This window comes from Scleropages formosus, chromosome 9, assembly GCF_900964775.1.
Source record: "Scleropages formosus chromosome 9, fSclFor1.1, whole genome shotgun sequence".
In the NCBI taxonomy this organism is placed as follows: domain Eukaryota; kingdom Metazoa; phylum Chordata; class Actinopteri; order Osteoglossiformes; family Osteoglossidae; genus Scleropages; species Scleropages formosus.
The window spans coordinates 6,692,004-6,717,191 of NC_041814.1; the positions used below are offsets into that span (position 1 = coordinate 6,692,004).

The 25,188-nt window shown below is 41.9% G+C and overlaps 1 protein-coding gene across 2 annotated transcripts; it reads left to right on the plus strand.

Annotated features, from left to right (window-relative positions):
• Window positions 1–246: 246 nt before the first annotated feature.
• On the plus strand, window positions 247–24,700 carry LOC108930503 (homer protein homolog 3-like). 2 transcript variants are annotated; one of them, XM_029255194.1, is made up of 11 exons: window positions 247–546; window positions 4,163–4,212; window positions 10,057–10,213; window positions 11,367–11,498; window positions 11,588–11,695; window positions 15,324–15,332; window positions 17,711–17,847; window positions 19,816–19,972; window positions 22,013–22,123; window positions 22,863–22,943; window positions 24,170–24,700. In XM_029255194.1, exons 2-11 carry the CDS (start codon window positions 4,190–4,192, stop codon window positions 24,353–24,355), a joined length of 1,101 nt encoding a protein of 366 aa, XP_029111027.1. In that variant the 5' UTR covers window positions 247–546; window positions 4,163–4,189; the 3' UTR covers window positions 24,356–24,700. The 2 variants fall into 2 exon arrangements, with proteins under 2 accessions (XP_029111027.1, XP_018601297.2); XM_018745781.2 differs by lacking the exon at window positions 15,324–15,332.
• Window positions 24,701–25,188: the final 488 nt, after the last annotated feature.

Here is a 25,188-nt window from a genome sequence, read left to right on the forward strand (position 1 = left end):
CTCTTGGCTCAGCTGTTGTCGGGGTTGGAAAACAGCACTTTGCTCAAAGTGCGGAGCGCTTGCTGCGGAGACGACAAGGCGCAGTGGACGCGCTGCTCGTGTCCGCGAGTGTGTCCTCCGTGTGGACGCAGCGCTCGTGTGACTCAGCGGGTTAAAGGGGGCGGTCAGCGGAGCGGAGCCGAGCCGCAGGGACGAGGCGCGCGGGAGGCACTGTGACTGTTTGCGGACAAAGACGGCGCTCCAGGCTCAGTGTCCTGTAGGAAAAAACCGCAAACCGGGCACTAAGAACGCGTGTGAAGGGCCGCAGCTCAGGATTCGTTACAGAAAATCAGTTTCTGTCCTTCTCATCAAGCCCAGGCATTGATTGAAGAGCGCTTCACGGCGGAATTTCCGACGGTTTTTTTAATCTCCTCTTTGCAGTGGCCCAGCTCCAGGAAAAACGGGAAAGAAGTAAAGTACTAGTTTGTAATAATCTATTGTCCCTGGAAACAACTGTGCTCGGATCGCAGTGGCGAACGAAGGGAGCGGGACTGCGGCCGGAATGGGGTGAGTTGGCGCCCCCACAGCCCCAGTGGGGGCGAGCGGGTCCAGAGCAGCGGGGCCTCTGTGTCTCGTCGCTTCAGCACTGCCTGGGCAAGTTGGGCTCGAGCTCCTGGGGGGATAAGCGAGCAACACTCCGGCATCCCGCATCTGAGTGACACTTTGTTCTTCTTCACAATTGAATTCCCCAGGTGGGGGGGGGACTCACAGATACCAGCGCTGGAAGCGAGCGGTAGCCTATTGATGTGCCGTTCGAAAGGCTTTGCTGAGTCAGATTGCATCGCGTTGTGATGTCGGCTACGTGTGAGCAGCGCGCAGAACCTTCTCGAGTCGGGCGTGTAAAGAACGAGCGGTTTTCATTGAACTTTTCCAAAGTGTAGCTCATAAGCCTCGTTGCCTTTGAATGCGCAGTGGTGTTAGTGTGGGGAAAAAAGCGAATTTAAAAAAAAAAACAGCGCGAATGTTTACGGACGTCTTAGATTAGAATTTAAATTAGAAGTAAACGGAGCAGCGGAGCCGTGCCGTGTGGACTAGGCTACTAGGACTGGCGGCAGGCCGTTTTTGAGCGAAAGTGGTTGTGAACTGATTCATACAAAACGCACAGTTTAGTAAAAACTTGCAGAGGACTTGAGGACAACCGACACCCTTAAGTTCCGCAAAGTTGAGCAAAGAGCGTTATGTCACTTGGAAGTGTATAGTCAGTGCCAAGGGAACTGTCATGTACAGTACAGTACAGTGCTGGTGCTTGAAAGTATGTGAACCCCTATAATATATAAATGGTCGTTATTTCTACATAAAATATTAATAAAGGTTAAATGTAAAAAAAAAAAAAAAAAAACGTATAAAATGAGTAAATGACTATAATTTACACTCATGGTACTACTTACCTACTTGGTTTAACCAGTCCAGTGCAACTTGGGGTTCGCTTACTTTTGCACCTGACCTGCTGCTCTACTTGTTTTTTCGACACATCACGAATTCCTTTAGTAAAGGAACATGTAGACAATTTGTCATTATATATCTGTTATGTCAGATGAGAAACATTGCTTCTTATTAAATAACCATTTTGTGGTAAAATTAAGGAACACAAAGCCTTCACATACTTTCAAGCAGCACTGTAAATAGCAGTAAGTACTATAGTACTGTCAGAGTATACTGTAAGCAATCTCTTTACGATAAACTGTTTTAATAGATTATAGTGAAAATATGCCTTTGTTTTCAGGAACACTGGATTTCTATATGTGTGTGTATATATATAGAGAAAAGGGGGATGCGGTGGCGCAGTGGGTTGGACCACAGTCCTGCTCTCCGGTGGGTCTGGGGTTCGAGTCCTGCTTGGGGTGCCTTGCGACGGACTGGCGTCCCGTCCTGGGTGCGTCCCCCTCCCCCTTCAGCCTTACGCCCTGAGTTGCCGGGTTAGGCTCCGGTTCCCCGTGACCCCGTATGGGACAAGCGGTTCTGAAAATGTGTGTGTGTGTGTGTATATAGAAATAATACAGTAATATATAGAAGTAGTGCGCTTTATTTACACTGACTGTCGAAAATGATACACCTTCAAGGTTTAAAATCCTGAGGCTGTTTCACTAGGTGGGTTTTTACTGGCAGACATGTGAGACGGCTCAAACTTTAATTTTCTGTGTATTCTGCTGCCTATCACACTTATTACTTCAGCATGAATTAGATTAAAAAAAACAATGTGGTTGATTTACAATTCTTAACTTTCCATAAATATCCAGCCTGGGAAAATTTAAAAAAAAAAAAAAAATGATTCATTGTTTTTGTCTGATGGCTTTGAATGTGGAAATGATTTTAATACAATGATACTGCTGCCAGGGTAAATGATACTCAGGAGGATTACTTATTTGGGGGGACAATGTGACATTGTAAGTAATGAGAGGTGTGCAATAGAATATAATGAAAAATGAATAGCATTAAAACTGAAATTAATAGTTGCTCACTTGCTCAGGTGGGGAAGTAATGTAAGGCAACAAACATTTTGTACTTTATGTAGAGAAATGAAGAATGCATATTCATGATACAGTTCCTTACTATGCTTTTTGGTTGACATCTTGAGTTCCAAATTCCATTTATAACCAGTGTGCTGCATGCATTTTTCTTGTACTCCACATGCATGGCTGCTGGTAAGAGACTGACATTTCGTATCAGGCATTTGTTCCGATCTGCTCATTTCGATCTATCACCTCCCTCATATAGGCACTGCTGTACAGCGCACACATTGTGTTCTTGTCACACTGACAATGTCTTCTGCAGATCTTCTTTTACAAATGCAGCAGAATATTATCAGAATATTACCGTGTCGCTTTCTTAGACACAAAAGCTACTCCAGCTACTTTTCTGAATTCAGCAGGTTTCCGAAGAAATCATTTTAGACTGAAAAGTGTGCTTTTCAGACATATTACAGTACCCTTTCCAGTTCACCTTGCTATTCTTTATTCATTCGCTGGTGTTATTTTGTTAAAATCAAAAATCACAAGGTCATTCCTTTCTTTCAGTACTTCTGATATGGGCCATATTAGATATTGGCCAATGAATGACGTTGGTTTTGTTGGCTAAAGGTGACCTGTCTTTGAAATAATAAAGGAAAGAGATGTCAGAGCTGCTCATCTGTGCAATGCGGTCTGAACAAAGTGAGGGAAGGTGAGTTAGAAGTATGCGAAATCATGCCTTCACCCCTTTGGTGATGAAAGTCTTACTACTGTTAGTTCAGTGTCTCAGGGAATCCATAGGAAGATATTCTGAGTATGGAACACTACCATAAAGACATAAGGATATCTTCCGGTTTTTTCCTCTCCTAAACAGACATCAGAGCATTGCCCAGTTGTTTGTTTAAAACAGAGTACAAAATATGAGTTATAACTTGGACAGACAAGCAGTAACGCTTGACCTGATCGTGGCCATGTGATTCATTGCCTGTCCTTCAACGCTCAGCATATCAAAAACACAGCCATGCCAGAAATTTTGCCCATCTAATAATGTGCTCAGAATAACTTGGCTATTCTCTGATGATGCAGAGAACCTTCATCATAACCATTTTGTTATGGCTGTATGGCTAGCTTATGATAAAATCCCTGTCCTTTGGCTGCTTTAACACTTTGCTGAACAGTGCGTACCAATAGCAAGTGCTATGGTTCTCACCAGCACAAGAAGTGCACCCATGTCACGCTAATACTTGCTGTGTACTGTACTGATCTAGTGTCTCCAACCACAGAAGTGTTATCACAGTGCTGCTGTTTACTAAAATGTCACCTTTTTTTCCTCATTTGGTTTGCTGTGCGTAGATCACCTGGAGCCCCTAGACTGTCCGCCAGTAGTCGGCATTATGTTAGCCGTCCAGAGTCCACAGCACCCCATGCCATCCCCTGCCATATCTAGACCCAGCAGTCATTGTTATCCTCTATAAATATGTTGGATAACCTTGTATTTGTCATTAGTATGAACAGTATGCAGTAACCCAACAAGATATTGCATTTTCAGCTAATTTGCATTCTTCAAAAAACTAAATCTGTATGTCTACTTCATGTTTGTGCTTATTAACAGTCTCATCATGGCAGCGTTTAATGTGTTACCTACCATTTTCTTCTTTTTTTTCCTTCTTTTACAGAAAAGGAACCTTACCTGTCCTGTAATTATGTATCCGCAACACAGAGAAAGGTACTGACAGAACCTGTGTATCTGTATAGGTGTATGTATGTATGTCTTTCTGAAAACTGTGGTTTGTGACTTCTGTTTGTAGAACTTATATTAAATATTAAGATGTTACATTTTTCATAGTTGGTCCTTAGGGAAAGGAAGAGTAAAGTCAGGAAATGTGTTGTCATTTGAAAACAGTAGCTGTACTGGGGTGTACATTTATTTATTTATTTTTGGGAAAAGCTTGACACTGCTTTATTATACCTAAATTCTCAGACCCAAACCACAGCTTTTATTAATTTCAAAAAGCACAGTTTTCAAACAGTGGAACAGGGCTGGCCTTCAGATGTGTTACTCATTAATGATTAATCCCTTTTATATGGAAAGACTGAAATATTCATCATGGGTTGTTAAAGTATAAATATAGGAATTTACTATTGCCAGCTGTTTTTTGTACCCTTCCCAGCTTCAGGCTAATTTGACCAAAGCATTCTAAGGTTGATTTCTGAAAGGCAGTGTGTTTTAGGATTTTCTGTGAGACCCCCTTCTGTGTGGTGGTCGGTGTCTCTGTTGAAGCCTCAGTCTTTGCTTACAGAGCTGTGCTTGATATGGCTTTTAGAGATATAGACATGGGAGGAAATCATCATGCTTTATTTAACAAAACTTTTCTTTTTTCCTCCTTGCTGTATGATCTGGGCCTTCTGTATATATCCACTCTTCTTTGAACTGTTTAGCATCAATGTTTAATCCAAAGTCAGACAGACATACTTTCAGAATTCTTTTCCAAGGTATATAACATGGGACCCGTTAATATGCTGAGCACTTCTCATCTGCCACATGATAGTTGTAAGCACTCTTTCTCCTGCAAATTAGGTTCCCTTGGTATCCATCCTCCCAGATGCTGTTTGCAGCATTTTGTTGTGCAGTGTTACGTTGATCAGTTTGGTACTGGTTGGAAGCATGCGTACAGAGGTCGTCTGACTCTGTGGAGCACAGGAATCAGGACCTTAACTAACACACTGCTAGTCTGGTCTGGGGCCCTGTGGCCTCAGGACAGCACTCACCGTCACTTCTCAAACTGCGACAAATAATCCTTGCTGCAGGGCTTTAATGTAGTTCTTAACGGTAGATGATTGCAGTGCTTAAATCACTGCGCTCCTGTTCTGCTACATTATATTCCTTTTTTTTTTTTTACACACACATATGAGCTGATTAGATTTCTTTTCCAGTAAGTAAATAAAGCCACCAGAAGACTGTGAGCACAGAGGTGAAAACCCCACAGTTGTGAGCCTCAGTGAAGAGCAACAACACACAGATGTGTGTTAGTACTTCACCAAATCCAGTTTCACGTTTTCTAGTCATTCTGGGTGCTCTGGTCCATGGCACCTTCCTGGTACTCTAGTAATGGGTTGCCATGTAACAGGCCTTTGTCTTTTGGCTCTGTGAGTTCAAAGTTGTCCTTATGGGGGTCCTGCCATTATCCCTGTGTCTCAGTGGGTCAGTTACTCGGTAAGGTGAATCATAAGTGGGTCAAGAATGTGATGCACGTACAGGGGCAATTAAAGAGTTGAAGATAACAAATAGTTATCAACTGTATTGCATGATAGAGATTTAATTGAGGACTTGTTTGGGTTCTTATCTTAATTACAGTGTTGTTTGGACTATTAAACAGAATAATTTTGCTCATGCTGATGATACATTTGCATTTCTGACAATTGTTTATTTTAAGTTGACAAATTTGTCATGTCAAATAGTATGTGTGTTTGCTTGTCAGTATAGTATTTACTCATATTTACATTTTCTAAAACCACTTGTCCTGGTGAGGGTAACAGTGGCAACATGATGAGTAGGACAGGTCATTCGTTTTATAGAAAAGCTCTGACTCCCCCCAGAGGCATTTGTTTATTTCTAGGCTGGTGGAGACATAAAGTCTCTCAGCATGTTGAGGGTTTGCCCCAGAATCTCCTTATGGGGTGGCATATCTGGAACATCTCCCATGCTAGGTGCATGGGGGTATTCTCAGTGCATACCCAAAGTACTTCAGATGTCTCCTGTTTGGTTGGAGAAGCAGCACTACTTCTACTAAATCTTGTCCATGAGTGCGAGGCCAAGAGCTTGATTTCTACCATGTTCATCTTGGTCTTTTTCTTTGATCACTACCTAAAATCCATGACCTGCTCCTTCACCTGAGGCAGCTTTTTCCTAAATGAGGAAAGAACTGTTTTCCAGGAGAAAGTCATGTCCCCAGATTTAGAGGTGCAGACCTTGGCTGCAGACTGCTCTGGTGCACCCCAGAGATTATGGTGTGATGGGCCAACAGAACCACATCATCTGCAAGTCACAGTGTAGTAGTTACAATGGCCTGAGCAAAACACCCTCAAAACCTCATGTGCCCCATGATATTCAGGCGAAGCAAATTGCAAACAAGAACAAAGGCAGCTCTCGTCCTTGTTTCATTTGGCTCTCCACCCTGACTGTGGACATGGAATGTGGACTGTACAGTATTGTTTACAGTTTTTTTTCTTTTAGTGTGACATGAACCTTGCCCATTTTGTATTTCAGCATTGTTAGAGGGATATTGAGGACTGTTAGCCGAGGACAGCACTTCCAGAATGTCCATAATGCTTTGACTTTCCAAATATATTTTTTTCTCCCCTCAGGTAGTGTCAAAGAATCAATTAAGAATTCATAACTGTGTAATGAACTTAAATTATTAGCTCACAAACAGAAAATGGAAGTGTAATGTAATGCATTGTGGACAAGGGAAGATGCTGGGTTGGTAGCAGAAGCATCTGAGATGTTCTTTGTACAGACACTAAGGAACTCGAATTCGAAACCAAGCCCAGAATCTTAGAGAACTACTTTGGACACCTTTAAATTCAAGAGCCTCATATTCAAAATAGCTTATATACATACATATGAAATATTTGTGTGCTTCTATCACCTTTGCCTCTTAATTTCTTGTTACCTCCCTCACTCTAAAGGTGTATGTTTCATGTGAAGGGGTGACTCTAAATTGCTCTTTGTGTATATGTGTCAGTGATTGAGTGTGTGTAACAGCCTGTCCTTCTGGGATAAGCTCCAGTTCAATGCAGGGTTGCAGTGCTCAAGTAGTAATTAATTATGGATGGATTTAGGCAATTAGTTTTTTGTAATTTTTGCAGTGCTGTAATTTTGTTAAATTTTGTTCTTTATCATTTGTACATTTATTTGCTTTATTGTAAAGATCTGTATCTTGTATTTTCAACCTTATGATAAGCTGCTTTAAATGAGCTATGCAAAAGGATTGTTTTAGCACTACCAATGAGGCCATTCTCAAAATTACCGTAATCACTCGTAAGGCAGGTGACATCCCTCTGCTGAACTATTTGTAAAGTATTACTTGTGATAACAGTAAATGAAATCAGATAGTCATTCATAGTGATCTTACCTTTCAAGGCAGTTAATTTTATTACCTGAAATTTAAGGAAGCAGAATGGCTTCTCTTTGCTTTTTTAGCTTTACAAAATATTTTTGCACTTTTTGCTGCAGGACCATTATTATTACAAAGAAGAATTCACGAGATTTCTGACTTGCTTATGAGCAGGCACACATCAACCGGGCAGCTGAGATGTGTGGGAGAAGCCATGCCACACTTGGAGGGGAGGCTGCTCCCCTTGAGATGTGCTCAGTGTCTCAGAGGGTTGTATTTTGAGTTGAAGTTTCTGTTCTTGAGATTTTCTTTGTAAGTGTGAGTTGACACTTGTTATACAAATGTTAGGGTACAAATTATATTGGCAGGGCAAATCCACATTCTTGTGAAAGGCTGTTAATTACATGAGGGAAGCGTCTGTATTCCAGGCTTTGTGCTTTAACAGTTCCCTGGCATGCCATTTCTAACATCGGTGCTGTGAAAATGTGTTGCTTACAGAAGGTAAAGTACCTTGCCAGATATTGCCTTACCTTTGCCAGTGTTCCTGTATTTTTAAATTCTCATTTTTTTTCCTCCTCATGTACCTTACTGCAGTCTTGACTGGTTTGATTAAGACCTTCCTCACAAATAAAAGCATTTTCACAGGATGCCAGTTTTTCAGGAAAATTTTGGGCAAGAGCTACAGTACATGAAGTGCACTGACATTTGCTTTTAAAATGTTATAAAAACATTTGCAGAGTTACTAGGAGACGCTGTCAGCTGGAGGAGGCGAATGAAGGTGCGATCTCCACCAGGGGTTAATTATGTGTGACATTCTGACTTTCCCAAGAGGCCTTGATACTCCAGGGCTGCGCAGAATGTGCCAGCTGGACATTTGTACCCCCCCCCATCTCTCCCTGTCCTGGCAGGGAACTTCCTTTGGGTTGTCTCCAGTCAGTGACAGACCGGGTTCAAATGGCTCATATCTCTCATCAAAGCAGACATGGGAAGGACGTTGTGTTCATGAAACGCGTTTCCTTTTTTATCATCTTGCATGCTGTTAGTGCTCATTGAGTAGGTCATTATCTCAGTGTGGTATTTTAAATTAAATAAGATATAATTAAAATAAAAATTGCAAAGTAATTAATCCAGATGACTTCAGATATCAATGCAGACATTTTTGACAAGTTGCTGTCCCTCTGGGAAGTAGCTAATGAATATGTTCTTAGTTACATCACCCCAATCATTTCAGTGCCATTGTGATTAGTTAGCTTGCAGTCTTTCCTTAGACATTTTATCGATAAACAAAGTGTACCAAAATATTGTCAGTTACAATTAAGACTTCCGATTAATTATGGCACTAAATGAGTTAATGACTGTATGAGATGTGATGAGATGAATCTGTTCAATCTCAGTGAGAGCCAGCTGTCTTCACTGGACTAGAAGTCAGTGAGCTGTAGCAAAAGGGGCTGTAAAACCACATGAAAAAGCAGGATTAACAGGAAAGTTCTTTGTTTCACTTACACAAACAATATAACTGGCAGGAAGTAATAAGTGTCAGACTGGGTTGAAATGAAATTTTTGCGATATTGCTGTTGTTTCAATTCCATTTGCACCAGCAGGTCCTGGTACTGCTGCAATCAACCAGGTATCTGAAAGTGGTTGTTAGTTCCTCAAACAGGCTTGCAGTTCATGGGAAACCCCCATGAGGTTTTTGTAGATGCACTGCATACTCTGTCCTTGCTTTTCCTTCCTACCCTATTCTGAATGGGGAAAGCCATTTGAGGCGCTTAAATTTTTCAACTGCACTCTCTTGAGAGCGTTGGCTTCCTCTCCACGCTGAGATGTACTCCGGCCGTTTGAAAAGCTACGACAAATGAGTGAAGTATTTCCAGGGTTTAATGAGATCCAGTTTCTCTTCAATAACTGGGTTGATGCCACGGGGAGATGCCATGCTGGGTTAAAGATTTGTATGAGATTTGTTTTCTCAAAAGGGTATCTAGTATCTAGAAATCCTGTGTGATTTAAATGAACATATGTGTAATAAATAGACGTTTTATGGGATTTCTTCTTTTTCTTTGAAAAATCTAGAATAGGACACACAAATATTTTTTGTAAGGGTAAGTTTAACTTCTGTCGAATATCTTGATTTCACTGCTTTAATGCAGCTTTTGTCTGTACTGTGTATTCCCTTAGTTTATCGTACAACTCCATTAAAGTGTAATATCCGGAAAGCAATACAAATAGATTTAATACTCAAGGATTGCTTCCACTTGGGGATTGAGAGAAGCCTCTTGCAAGTCTCTCAATGATCCAATAACAGGAATAAAGAATCCCACACTGAGGGGCCCATTCGGTCCACGCAGCAAGCCGCATTATTCATTAAAGCTGAGCTCGAGTCTCTCAGAGGTTGCTTTTTGGCCTCAGCAGATGCAGCCGTCGTGCATTAAATGTTGTCCTGTGTCTCTCCCCAGGGAGCAGCCCATTTTCAGTGCCAGGGCTCACGTCTTCCAGATTGACCCGGCAACCAAGCGCAACTGGATCCCTGCCAGCAAGCATGCTGTCACAGTGTCCTTCTTCTACGACGCCAGCAGGAATGTCTACCGCATCATCAGTGTGGGAGGCACCAAGGTGTAGCAAAGGGTCTCTCCATGTGCATCCATCTGTTTTCAGTTGTCACTGTTACCGTTACTGCTGTAGAGACAAGAGCTGGGTCCCCTGGCTCTTTGGTGACTTGTGTTGGACAGCGAACACATTTTGTAACTTCTTTTTTTGGAGCAGGATCTCAAGTCAGCTTCCTTGCTTCTGAGCTCATTATGCTGGAGCCAGTGGGTGCTATAATAATGACCACCTGTCCTGCGCTTTTCACCAGTCAGTGTCAGCAGTGACGACCCTGATGCAAATATTTAACGGCTGTGATCCTTCGCAGACCTTGTTTTGAGAAACGCTGCCTGTTCTTTAAACCCGGGCATTGGAATTCGTTTAGATTAATAGCAATGATGTTGTTTTAAGCCCTAATATGCCCTGGTTATTTATAAAACAAAATCCCTGTTGGGTTTCTTGTGTCATCTTGTTTTCCTGTACTGTTTATACTGATTTGTTTAGGCCTAGAAGAAAGTATGTATGTTGGAACAAGTATATTTCTCTGTAAGGATTGGGATTATACTTTTATGAGGTTTGCTACCTCTTGTAAGAAGAAGCATTGTTGTATAAGATCTGGCAAATCAGAAATGGTTAGTAACCTTTTGGGAAATGCAGTAAGAAAGAAAGTGGCTCAGCCTTGCAGAGAACATTTTGTTATTTCCTGCTACCTCAATTCCGTCAACCCTGTTTTTACAAAATTGGTGTGGCATACTCTCTTTGTACCATCTTACATAATGGTGCAACATGTGTCTTTGTACATGATCTCTTCTTGGAGAGCTTTTAAGTTTCAGCTGGAGTAATATAATGGTCTCCCATTGTCTTTTTATCAGCTTCGCTGTATGAGTGAGATGGACTGAAGAAAAGGTGTACGTAATTGCCTGACGCAGAGCTGCTGTTTTTACAAAGGAATAGATGAGAATACACACCTCTTTTGTGTCTTCTGTAGTTTAAATGCTTCTTACAGTGTTTTGTAAATATACTGTCGTAATGGGTTTATGCTAATTTACCTAAGGACACACTGGAGAAGCTGGAAGTAAGGTGTTGGAAAGAGGTGTCGTCGTCTTGTGTGTTTTTAAACTATTTTTTTTTTTTTTTTTTTTTTTCCCTTCTGTCCCTGGTCCTTTGTACAACCATTCTGCAGGCCATTATCAACAGCACAGTCACACCCAATATGACCTTCACCAAGACCTCCCAAAAGTTTGGCCAGTGGGCAGACAGCAGGGCCAATACGGTGTACGGGCTCGGCTTTGCCACGGAGCAGCAGCTACACCAGGTACCACCTGCTGCATAACATTACGCTCCAGAAATCAGTTGTTATGCTTGTGCTCACGATGCAGAGGGCTCCCATTTCGTCCAATCTAGTTCTCAGAACGCTTCAAGGAGGTCAAGGAGGCTGCACGTCTTGCGAGGGAGAAGTCACAGGAGAAATTTGAACTGAGCAATCCTGGCCTTAGCATCGCAGCCCCACAGGTGAGCTCGAGCTGAAACCATCGGCTCACAGCACTTACGTTGAAACCTTGCAGGCCTTTTTAGAGTTCACTCTCCATGTTTAGTAGACATGCAGTATGATTTCAGTTCTGACAGCAACTTTTGTTTTCCTGTCTTATGAGTAATGTTTTATGGCCCTGATCCTATGACATGCCCTACCCAAGTTCTCAATACGCTATTGAATTGGAAGCAGGACATAGAGAGGTGTGTGTGTGTGTGTGTGTGTGTGTGTGTGTGTGTGTGTGTGAGCAAAAATAACTGTTTAAAGCCAGGAAAACCTTGGGGAATGAGGCAGTGGAGGGGAGGTGGGCTGAGAGCAGGGATCAGCTGGTGGTTCATTCATCTCAAAAGTTCTAGGGCAAAATGTAGGACATTGCTCAAGTGATCACACTGTGCCCTCTGTCCTTGCTCGAGGTGTAAATGGCTCCTTACTGCAAGTTGTAACTGCTGCTTCACCTCAGTTTTTAGATTTACATGCCAGAGATACCAGAATCCTCTAAGAAATTAGACTGTTTCTGTCTTATAATGGCCTGTCCATTCAGGTTTTGTAAAGCCATTTTTTAATTTCACAGCAGTACTTTTCCAAACTTAAGTGGTGGTAGGAACATTTAGTCATCCATGAAACAAGTTATATTCTCAGTACTGGCAAAATAATTACAAATTTGACTTCTGAAATTACCCTATGTATTTTAGAGATGAATTAAAGAGAAAGGTACAAAATTTAACATTCATGAATTTCAAAGGTTGACATTTTTTTGTGATTAAAATCTTATTTTGAATTGCACTTTTATAACACAAAACATTGAAGTTGTAAACTAGTATGTGCTCAAGCTTTTATCAGTTTTTTTTTTTTTTTTTTTTAATTGCTGCAGTAGTATGTAGTGAAAGCGACAGCAGGGGAGTGTTCAGATAGTCGCCAAGGGAGCTCTGGTAAAGGAGCCAACAGCGAGGCAGATCCTTGTTTATGTATAAAACAAATCACATGGAAGGGGCATGCAGTTGGTGTTCTGAGAAATGCCCACCTGCTTTTGGAAGAAATTCTGCTTTCCTGTCTTGCTTGAGTTTCCCATATCATTCAGCAAATTAATGGCTAAAAGAGGTTTAATTTCTTTCCTCTTCAGCCGTCCACTGTAATAATGAAACGGCTACATCGACTGTAAGTTGACAGCTGCACATTGTTAGATCACATGCATGATTCCTGCTTTCTTCAAAGCTAAAATATATTTTATGAAAATATGAGAGTACCAAGTGGTGCAGAGTCCCCCAAGATCTGATGATTTCTGAATATGGGATATTAGGAGTCAAATGTTTTCAGGTATGTTATTTTTAAAATTCTGGGTGACAATATGTTGATTTGGGTACTCGACAGTTTACTGAAGTCCTAAATTTAAAAAAAAAAAAAAATCTATGGTGTGTGTGTGTTCTTGATGTCCCTGGTATAAATGATGCACATGTATTATGTAGATGCACGTGATCTCCAACTTACGATGGGGTTACGTTCTGTGAAACCCATCGTAAGTCGAAAATGCATTTACTACACCTAATACACACCTCTCCGTGACATCTCTGCCGCTGCCCAGCATCACAAGAGAGTATCGCTCAGCGTATCGCTCGCCCGGGAATGAAATCTAACTTCAGAATTCAAAGTACGGTTTCTACTGAATGTCTGTCACCAGCTAACCATTGTTAAGTCAAACCATCGTAAGTCAAGGAGCATCTGTACTCGTTATGTAGTTTGTGTATAGTGTAAATGTTCATGCACTATAACTTTAAGATCATCCCCAGATAAGCCTTTTACACAGCTACTGCTGTAATGTACAGTACGTCAGTGTTTGTATCTCAAAAAAAAAAAATTGTAGGAAGGTGATCAGGATTCATCGATATTCTGAGTTCTGTGCAGCTACTCGTGTGAGCATTGGTTCATATAGTGGGGGGAAAAAACAAACTTTACTTAATCACATGTCTGCAGCTATGTCTGTTTCTCTTCTTGTAATGCACAAATTGTATTTTTGCTGAGATGTACGTTGCTTTGGAGAAAAGCGTCTGCCAAATGAATACATGTAAATGTATTATCTTGTTGTTTTGACACATGGCCATATGAAGTGTCATTGGTGAGTCATTCACAAAAAGGGGTAAAGGCAAATTAAAAAAACCTGCTAGTTGTAACAAATAACCTTTTCTATCTGACATGTTGCTTTTAATTTTTTAATTTGGTCCACAGTACAATTCTAGCTGCAACCAAAATGAGCTCATGAATAGAACTGTTAAATCACCTGAATTTCAGAAACCATGCAAAAAATGATTCAAGCAAACTGTTAACAAATTTCTTTTCCATGGTTCAGTAGCTTCTGTTTTGTCTCCTTGTCACAGAACAAGGAGTTGAATATCCACTGATGCAATGTTGTTCTTTCATTACTTTGTATAATATAATACCTGCCTTAATCCATTTTAGAAAATAAATGTATCGTTTGTCCCATGCAGTTTCAGTATTTCTGCAATGGATGTTTAACAAAACTGCAAGAACACAAGGCAATGTTTATGTACTTTCCATGCTGTGAGTGGATCCTGGTCAGTCAAAGGGTCAGCATTTAGATACATATTTAGAATTTTCTATATATTGCAGTAGTGCAGGTACTCCCGTATTTTGGGCTAGTACAAAAGGTTTTTGAGGCTGCATTTACGTTAATTTGGCTTATGAGTTATGCCCAGGTGTGTAAGCTTTGTAAATGCATGAAGCAGATTCATCATACTTGGGGAAGGAAGAACAGTTCAACGTAGCTGGTCGACCCTATGAAAAATGGGGTCATCTCTGCATCTTATACCTATGGCGGGAAGGCCCACGTGACTCCATTTTTGCAGGAGCGCAGTGTATGGCACTTGCATGGATGACTGTCCACCACCAGGGACCGTTATAAGCAACCGCTTCATAAGCCTCCCTCACGTTGTGTCGCTAACTGTGTACTCAGCCACCCGGAGGAATAAGCTGCACCATAGTTATGGGTCTTATTCTGGAACTGCTCTCCGGGGCAGCTTGGCCTTTCCTGAGCATTAGAGCATTACTATCATGTTACAAAAAAAACGTGACTGACTCTTTCTCTGAATCAGCTTGGCGCCCATATGGAAGGTCCATATGGGTCGGCTTGTTTAGGACAGTTATTTATATTAAACTTGACTGGATCTTAAACCCTTGGTGACTTTGGTTAGCAGCTGAAAACTGCTATTACAAAAATATTAAAACAGACTTAAGGTAGATTGAGAAATTATTAAATACCCTGTATATACATGAGTGGTTCTGTTTTTAATACTTTAGTGCTTGAATCATTGAAAGCTTTCAGGTGAAGGTCTTAATTTAATTTGGAATCGATATTGATACTTTTTGTCATTGTTTGCCTTTAACTTGACATGAATATAAGTTAAGAACTCATCATCTTGAGTATGATAGTTGCACTCTCTCTTACTTTAATTCCACAATATGCACATCTGATGCAGTTTATAATACAAGAATTTTCAACAGAATAATGATATTTAACACTGACAGCATGTTTTTTTTTCCTTTGTTTGCTGCTGTGTTTTGCCATACTGCCAACACTTGGGATTTCTTCCCCTATAGCTCTCTCAGGTGAGCAAGCTTCGAGCATTTTTTTTTCTTTCATAACTAGGTTTTTATATAGAAAGCCATATAATTTTTTACATGTTATTGATTGTTTAGTATTAATCATTGCTAGTAGTGACAAAACAGTCATGGTTTATTCCCACTGTGCTGCATTTGCTGTTGTGTTATAGCTGTAGTCATCTTTAAGATGAAAACTGCTTAATAAAATGTTAGGGGAAGGTATGAAATACAAAATATCTCATTAGTTATGCATGATCCGTAATATTTATAATTTATTGTTTACTGCTCAGAAGCCACTGAATGTGGTGGACTTATCTCTTTCTCCTTAGCTTCTTCCTCTGGCCATTTTATTTTAAAGGATACCTTATTTTGAATTTTGATTTTGTACATTGCAAGTTCAAAGTCACTTTTTGCTTTTTCAGCTCTTAATCCTTAGAGATGGGAAGGCTGGTAGGGTTCTTGGCTTCTAACTCTGTAGTAAGAAACCCCTGCGGAGAGACAACACAGTTTGAGCTAGATAAATAATACAGGCTTTTCTGAGTGTATGTAACGCTTTAAAAATGAATGCTTTGCTTGTACAACCCCTGCGTAGTACCGTACCACAGCAGAAAGAGAGCTGTGTCAGAACTGGTGGGGTATTTGAGGTAGGATACAGATAGCCCTCGAAAACCTTTATTCATTTTCCCATATATACACACACAAATGGTTGTGTGTTTATGTGGTTTAAGAACAGTATGAAATCTTTTTTTATAGTACAGCAGCTATTTAATGCTGTTAAATATATTAAATGCATTCCGGAATGAATTAAGGCAGAAGTGAGTTCTTTCAGTTTTTCTTTGCAGTGATTTTTGATTTGTTCTACTGCAGCATTTTCACTGTCCAGCATATTCCCCGCTTGTGTGTGCGTGTGTGCGTGTGTGCGTGTGTGTGCGTGTGTGTGTGTGTGTATATATATATACACACACACACACACATTTATGTCTGAGATGTATGTGTGTGTGTATCATCACTGTTTGAGCATTGCTAATGATGACTTACTGCTGGTCACACACTCCTCATTGCTCTCTTGCTTGGTGTAGCATGCAATCTGAGCGGGGTGGTGTGCAGATGCATATGAAAAGGGTTCATTGCACATGTAAGTCTAAAAATAGTGTTAACTCTATCAGAAGCGAAGGGCTGGAGACTGTGCAGTGTCCACAGTGGTGTGTTTGCCAGGTCGTAGTCTGTGGGGTCTGCAGTTCCCCTGATTGTCCGCAGAGGTAGATGGAAAAGGGACTGTGAGAGCAGAGAGGTCTGTACCACTCTAAAAACCTAAACCCAGCTGGCAGATGAGGAGCTGTGTTGCCCCCAGCTTTCAGATGTAACAGTCTGCCATGTGAGCATCTCAGGCAGTCAGTTCACACTGGGGATGAACCAACTTTGCCTGGCTGGAATGATACACACGTCTCTGTGTGAACCAGAAATTCTTTTTAAAAAAATCAGTAGAAGCCCAAGTTATTTTGGTATCCTTTTACACAACCTTTGTACCCCGTCACAGTTCTCTCCCCCCCATGCCCCCTTTTTTTTTTTCTTTTTTTTTAAAAAAGATCTGCTTTCTGTTCCATTAGAAATTCTCTCAACTGCTCAGGTGTAAAAAGCAAGGTTCAAAGAGAATGTTCACAATGTGAGTTCCAGTTGGAACCGTTGTGATTCTGTTACACTAGTATAGTAGTGCTAAGGTAAAGGATGTGAGGCAAACTGTGACCAGAAGACAGTATGGAGTGCTGCAGCCCACCCAGGGGCCGTAAGGTCTGTCGAGCATTAAGGAGTTTTAACCGCGCTCCTCTCCGGTCAGCATTGCTTGGCAGGTGCCATATAACTTTGGCTTGTTATCATCTTAAATAAGGGGTATATAACCTTTTTGGCCAAGCACTACGATCACTACTGTGAACTTGTTCAACGGTCACGTACATAAAAGTCATAGTGAGTGACCTATTGAATCTTAAATGTCTAAGAAATAAAAACAATTTTTAATTTATTTAGGTGCAGTGTGTGTTCGTGTGTGTGTGTGTGTGTGTGTGTGTGTGTGTGTGTGTGTAGCTGTAACTGAATTATCATTTAATTTATAAATGTATAGTATTTTATAGTAGGTATAGTACATATTCATCATTTTACTAATTTTCCTACAGGCCACATGCAGCCTTGGGCTGCGAGTTCAACATCCTTGTCTATAAGGAAATACTTTTTAAAATATATAGCTTTAAATGATTTTTTTACAATGTTTGTGTTTAAGTACTCTTTATAAGAGAGCTTTGGGAGCAACTGTTTGTCCCCTGTGAAACATGAAAGGCTGGGCATTGCTCTCAGGGCTTGGATTCTGCATTGTCCCTCTTTGTGCCCTCCAGGACCTATCGGAAGAGCGGCAGACGCCCCCGATGCTCTCCGTCAACGGGCCTGGGGAGGACAAGCTGTTCCGCAGCAAGAGCGCAGACACAGAGCTTTCCTCCGAGAAGGAGCGTGTGAGAAAGATGCTCTCGGAGGGGTAAGGCACCCTGCGTTGTGCTTTTAACAGCACTACAAGTTTCTGTTTATTGTTACCGTTTGATCACATTTGTACGTTGCTTAACTTTTAAAATGCAGCGGTGTTATTCTGCTGTAGCAGTCTTGGCTGCGGTCTGCCTGCTTTGTCCGACAACTTCCAACAATTTTCATTGTTTTTCTTGGACAACAGTGCTGCTAATAGGGCTTAGATGCATGGGACTGTGAGTAACATGTTAAATTACGTTACGAATGCAAACTATAGCCCTTTTTTCCTCGTCTGACTGCATACAGACCTCATCTGGCTGTCACAAGAGTGCCGTAGAATGAGATGTGCACGTAGCTGAAATGTGAAATATGAAATTAGATCATGTATGTAGTAATGAAACAAGTTCATTCTATGCTATGTTAAGTTGTAAAAATAAAAGGTATTGAATGGAAGGCACTGAGAAAAAGGATATACAGCATTTCTACTGTTCTTCTGTCTTGACATGGTGTAATTCTAGTATAGCTTTAGTATATTATTTAGCAAAGGATTGGTACAAAGCAAAGTGCCAATTTTACATTTATTCATTTAGCGGACACTTCTCCAAAGCGACTTAGTGTTAAGCTACTTACAATTACCCATTTATACAGCTGGGTAATTTTACTGGAGCAATTTAGGGTAAGTATCTCGCTCAAGGGTTCTATAGCTGGAGGTGGGAATCACCTGTTTTTACAGTCCAGTGTTTTTTCAATTCAAGATCAACTACTTTCCTTAAGGGCAAGGATGTGTCCTTAACCACTGCACTATCTGCTGCCCTAATAATGTATGATATTGACATTTGGAATTGTATCAACGCAGCCTGAGAAGCAGAGCAGAGGATCTATTTTTTTTGTCCCATCTTCCTTCTTCATGCTAATCTGAGAGCTCCCCCTTAAAATCTCAAAATGAGTTCTACCCCTTAGACATAGAACTTTTATTCCTTTTTTCTTCATTATTTATTACAGGTTTTGTCTGTTTGCCTCAATTATTAATACCATCACACAAACTGCAGTACTTTCCACTTTTTCCAGCACTTCAGTTAAGTCTTTAGTCCCCCGTCAAGCACTTCATTCTGACCTGTTTTATGTGGACCTGTTATTCCTCGAACCCCTGTGATGCTGTGTGTGAGCCAACGAACCTGGGCTCATACCGGACAAGCAGTCTCTGCAATGCGCCGATTCACATGCACATTATAGATTGGTGCTGACTGGCCTGTCACCCTGCCCTTGCTCCACGCCCACCGCAATAGAGCGGGCTCTCTCTATGCCGCCTCACGTGAAAGGTTACACCTCTCATTTTGTCTAGTCCACAAAAGCTGTGTGGTATTGCATCTAATGATGATTTTGTAATTCGGTTGCTATGATGCATCAGTAAATGGCTAGAAGGCTGGACAACTTCCCCCACACTATTCTCTACACTACTTACTGCTGTAATTGATACGTGTGATTTTTGGTGACCGTCACAACATAGTCAGAGAGACAGGGGACTTGTGGAAACTGAAGCCAAACCCGGGTGTGTGATGCGCCCTCGTGGTTACACAGTTCCAATGGTAACTGTTACCTGGACCCTCGGTGCCAGTCGAGTGGCTTCGTTCAGCACGGGTGGCATCCAGTTCAGTTTGTCACTGTGCATATGTGGGCTAAAACAAAGAATTAGCACTTGATTAAATGTTATAGTGTGTTTTCCTTCACCAGTGCTAGTGGAATTTTGCTTGATTGCTGAATTTCTATGAAAGTCTCTCTCAAAGTTTTAAACTTGGTGTATTAACAAAGGATAATTTAACCATGTCATATTATTGTCATCACATTATTCAGGCCAGCAGTTTCTGAGAATCTGGAGGGCTACATTAGTCAAGGGACAAATGTGTTGTAGAACTTCCCATGTAATATGGAGCCATTGTCCTTTGGTGGCAGGACTTCCTGTCAAGCTCCCATTGTTGATCTGCAGGTCCATCTGTGAGATGAACTTGGAGGCGGAGCTGTTCACCCTGCAGGACAGTAACGCCAAGCTGGTGGCGGCGCTGCAGGAGGCCAGCGCCAATGTGGAGCAGTGGAAGAAGCAACTGGCCGCCTATCAAGTGGAGACGGAGAGGCTACGTGATCAGGTGAGAGCCACCTCTGGCTCCCTCCATTGGGTTCTTCCACCACGTCTCAAACTGCGGGGTCCAGCTGCCGAGGATACCACAGAGTACTTTCTGACACGATGAGGGGAGAGTGTCTTGTACCAGGAGACTCTCCTGTCAATCTCTTGACGATGCAGGAGTTGACATGTAGTTTTGCTGAAGGCAATTACTGTGATGGTAATTACTTGTCCATGGCAACCCTTCGTTTGAGGCGTAGCAGCGCTGAGCTCCTCCATGCCTGATTTAGGTCAGTGTATGTTCTCCATTTGTCACGTTATGATTACACAGCAAAATAATTATCCACCCGCACCCTATCCTTTGCTCTGGTTTATAAGAAATGACTTTGTTTGACTCGCAGTCTGAATGATGTATGAATAGTTAATTTTCTGTAACCGTGTTTCACCAGTAATTAGTTGAGTTGGTGACAACTTGAATTGGAATAACTTTCTCTCTCACCTAAAGTAGAATCCACAGATTTGTGTTCTTCTAACAGACCTGAGGACATTCCTTCCTATCTGCTTGCGCTTTGCGACGGTGTTGACCAGGTGGTTGGAAGTAGTTCACGTCTCCTGGGAGTGAAAGATGGAGGGTTTTTGGGACAGTGATATCCTACTTCCTGTGCCCTAGTTAGCAGACATGAAAAATTACCACAGGGAGCTGGCAACAAATAGTTTAGTTTTTCTTTTTTTTAAAAAAATTTTTCTTTCCCCTCCCCCCCAGTTTAAAATAAGCCAGTTTCTCTGAAGACTCTCAGACCCTTTTTAGATTGGCTCTTTTTTTATTTGCATTATTGGGGTGAAGTGACATTGCGATGAAGTGCCTGATCACCATGGTGTCTTGTGTGTTGATCTGCGCTGCGGAAGACGGCGACTTCGGGAGCACATGCATTCTTATCCCGGAACAGGGTTTTTTTTTTTTTTTAGAGAGACGGTCTGGAGTATGTGCGCTTAGAACATTTTAAACCATGGTCCCTAATGTGATGAGTGATGAGGTAAGCTTCTTTGTGCTTCATCTGTGTTCTTCGGCGCTATGTCCTCAATGTGTGTTTTAGAAGAGCATTGTATCTGAACGTCACAGTGGTCTTCAGCGTCTTACAAAGTGTTCCCGAGGTTGTCCTCCTATCCCTCAGGCTCTGGAGAGGTGTCTGTGTCTTGTGGTTTGTGTTCTTTTGGATATCCTGCCTACTAGCAGCAGTTCTCGTGGTTTCCACAGTGTCACGGTGATCTGGTGACATGGAGTCCTATATTGTGACGTGTCCACTCTGGAGAGACTCCTGTCTGCTGTGGGACAGATGGTCTAAGGCTCACACAAGTATTCCAGGCACAGAGGCAACAGATTAGCGGCTCTCTTCTTTTGCTTTTTTGCTTCCTTCCTGTGTATTTTCCGTGAGATGATCCTCGCTGAGTTTTACGAACGAGGAAGCTTGCCTTTATGAAAATGGATCATCCAGAGGTGATCAATGTAACTGTGGATCTTGTAGCCCTGACCCTAGCCTGAGCCACTAGCCAGCTGATGTGGGACTTCTGTTGCCAAGAACAACTTGATGTGGTTCTACCAGGCTCAGGAGAGGGGTTCCAGCTGCCCGTGGCTCTTTGACTTACAGCTACATCAGTTCCTCTTAGTGACCTGCTGAGCACCTACAGGTTGCTGTTGCCGGCAGTGAGCTGAGCTCCGCTCCTCCTGTCTCTGCCAGGCGTTCCCAGCAGTGCGGCTTGTAGAGAGCAATCGATTTGGCAGGGGAAGTGTGTCGGAGGAGCACACATACAGGGACCTCATGGCAACAGTGGAGCTGGGGTGGTTGAGTCTAAACGATCGGCAGTGACTACATTAGCAGGTAGAAAAACAAATGCTTTCGCAACACCAAACTTAGCTGGGAACTTGTCGTGTATTTAAAATCAATGTGTGCTGTCAAGCCTGCTCTCTGGCCTTAATTATACCGGTTTAGAGCCGTTTGCTGATACGCCCGTATCACATGGGGCTGGTCTGTTTTTTGCGCAGCGATCTGTATTTCTTTTTCTTTAGGTGGCTGAGCTGGAGGCACAGGGAGGTCAACAGGGTTCGAGTGATAGTACAAAAGAAGAACTGACCCAGTCTCTGCAAGAGCTGGAGGCCCTGCTCAGAGAGAAAGATGAGGTGAGGACACAGCGAAAAACCCAGTGGACATGCTAGAAAATATTCAGTTAATAAGACAGTTACTTGAAAGTTACTGGATTGATCTTCGGCACAGGTGATGTTGAGAAAATCTGACTCCTTTAACAACAAGGGGCTTTTTTCTGTAGGCCTGCTTCTTTTCTAGAGAAAGCTACCTAGTGACTGAGAGTTCAAACCTTACCAAATATAAAAAGCCCGTGTAGTGTTTTCATCTGTGCCACAGGAACAAAATGATTTATTCAAAATGGTATCAACTATTCTGTCATTTGCTTCACTTGGGTAGGAATGAAGGCAAAAAGTAAAGTGCAGTTCAGGAACTGATTTATTTTTTAAATTCCCACACAGTGATGGTAGATACAGGGCTCCAGGTCCAGCTTTCCTAGACCCCCTAAACTTTTCCTGGGAGGAAAGAGAACTGTCATGCACTTGGAAAAAAATCCCAGGGGATGGCTGGCAGTGTAGTGGTTAGAGCTACTGCCTTGGACCTAGAGGTTGTAGGTTCAAATCTCACACCTTCTACTGTAGAACCTCTGAGCAAGGTATTTACCCTAAAATTGCTCTGGTAAAAATTACCCAGCTGTATAAATGGGTGGACAATTGTAGGTAGATTAATGTTGTAAGTCACTTTGGAAAAAAACATCAGCTTAATGAATAACTGTACATATAAATTAACAGCAAATGATGATGAATCAATGAAGCAGCCACTGTGCTTGTCTTCCAGGAAATCTGCATTTTGCAGAGCAAGAAATCCGGAGTGCAGAAGCTGGAGAAGGAGCGGGAGGAGGCCATCCGCAGACTACAGGTGAGATCCATGTGGATTCAGGCCTCCGGAGCACAGACTGACCCAAGTCCAACAGAGCAGTCGATACAGTAATGAAACAGCTTTCGAACGGCTGTTTTCTCTTAAGAGAAAAACTTCATGCTGTATCAGAGGTTTTGCTAAGAACCAGTTATTGAGCCCTCTCTGCAGTTTTTTTTTTTTTTTTTTGGTCTGGTAAATGAAATCTTGCTTTTTCTTTGGGCCTTTGCCATTTGTTCTACTCACATTTATTTTTTAGCAAGAGACACTTACTTAATTACTTATGCCTACTACCCCTCTTGGGGCATAGGCCGTCAACAAGGGCTTTTCAGGCATCTCTCTGAGATGTCTTGAGTACTTGTTGGCGTTTCTGTAGCGGTGTGGGTTTTTTACGGGATGGAGTCGCTAGCCCCATGCCCAATCCTCCTCCTTTATCCGGGCTTCGGACCGGCAGGAGACCCCGACGGAATCCCTCGGCGGAGTTAGCAAGAGAGACAGCTGTAAGAAAAAGCCGTTCCTGTAACTGTCTGCACTCCAGGGTAAAAGGTCTGAAGTCACACGTTTAGATAGTTTGCTGTTTGGTTCTATACACATTTTCTTTTTCACTGTTGTACATATTACATTTATTTATTCAGCAGACACTTTGGAGAAAAGTGACTTCCAGTGAACTCTATATAGTGTTACGAGCCCATACACCTCATTCACCAAGGTGACTTACACTGCTAGATACACTACTTACAATGGGTCACTCATCCATACATCAGTGGAACACACACACTGTGTAACTGGCACACTAATATTAATAACATATTAAAGACTTCTTTGACAGTAAATGTAAAGTTTAGTGAAAGGTTATGGTTCTGCAGTGTTTTCTCTGTGGCCACCTTGGTTTCAGGGTAGGACAGTGTTGTCCCAACAAATCTTACATTCTGTAGCCTGTATGTAGCAGCATTTTCTTTTCTCCCCTGTTCTGATCAGTGGTCTATAGTTGCATGTACAGAAGTATTACATTTAGTTTTTTCTCGGTGTTTGAACAAAGTTCTATACTGGTGAAGCCATGCTACTGTAGTCTAGGTTTTGAAAAGCTGTTCAAGCCTGAATGATGGAGCACAAATGCTGCTATGGGTCGTGTGGCTGCAAAGCCACTGCAAAATGTGTCCCTACAGACTGCCACAAATGTGGAAATGGAATCTGAGAGTCCTTCCCTGTTGTTGTTCCCGGTCATCTAGCATGTGGAGATGCGGAACATGGAGCTGGAGCGACAGGTGGAGAAGGCAGAGCAGACGCTCGCCGCCTCCCTGGAGGAGCGCAGCCGGACTGAGAGCGAGGTGCAGAGGGTCATCGACGTCCTGGACGTCAAGATCTTTGACCTGAATGACCTGCGTCAGAGTTTGGCCAAGCTTGTTGAAAAATAGCTGGCATAACTTGAGGGAGCAGCAAAAGCAAAGGGCTGGTCCAGTGCAGCTTTCCAAAAGCACAACATACAAACCGCATCAGCAAAAGGAAGAGGAGAAATCAGTCACCTCTCGCTCAGACATAGCTACCTGGAGCAAAAATCTGTTGGCTTACAACTTCTCTGAATATGGAAACAGCTGCAGTACCTAACTCAACAATATTTTTCACATTTTGCTAAATATCAGAAGGGGTTTTTTTTTTTTTTCCTCCCTTTTATTACTCTGGCTTTGCAGGATTGTGTTTTAAGTGATTAACAGTACACATTTATTCATTTAGCTGACTTACAATGTTAATGTACTTAAAATTATTTACCCATTTTTACAGCTGGGTAATTTTTACTAGAGCAATTTAGGGTAAGTACCTTCCTCAAAGGTATTACAGCTGGAGATTTGAACCTGTGACCTTTGGGTCCAAAGGCAGCAACTCTAACCACTACACTACCAGCTGTACACTTAATGCTCTCTACAATACCAATAAAATTTGTCTATATTGTCTGGAGGGGATAAAGTCGGATACCTTTCAAACATTGTTCTTTAGCAGACACTCCACAGCGACTTCCAGCAAACACTGTAGTGTTCAGCAGACACCTTTTCACCTACAGTCACTTACAGTGCTAGACACCCTATTGCAGTACACTACATACTAATCACTCTTCTATATGCCAGAGCAACACTCACAAAAAAACTGGCAATTATAGAGTTATCAGTTCACTTCAAATACATCTTTAGACTGCGGGAGGAAACCCACGCGAACACGGAGAACATTTAAACTCCGCACTGACTGAGCAGGGGTC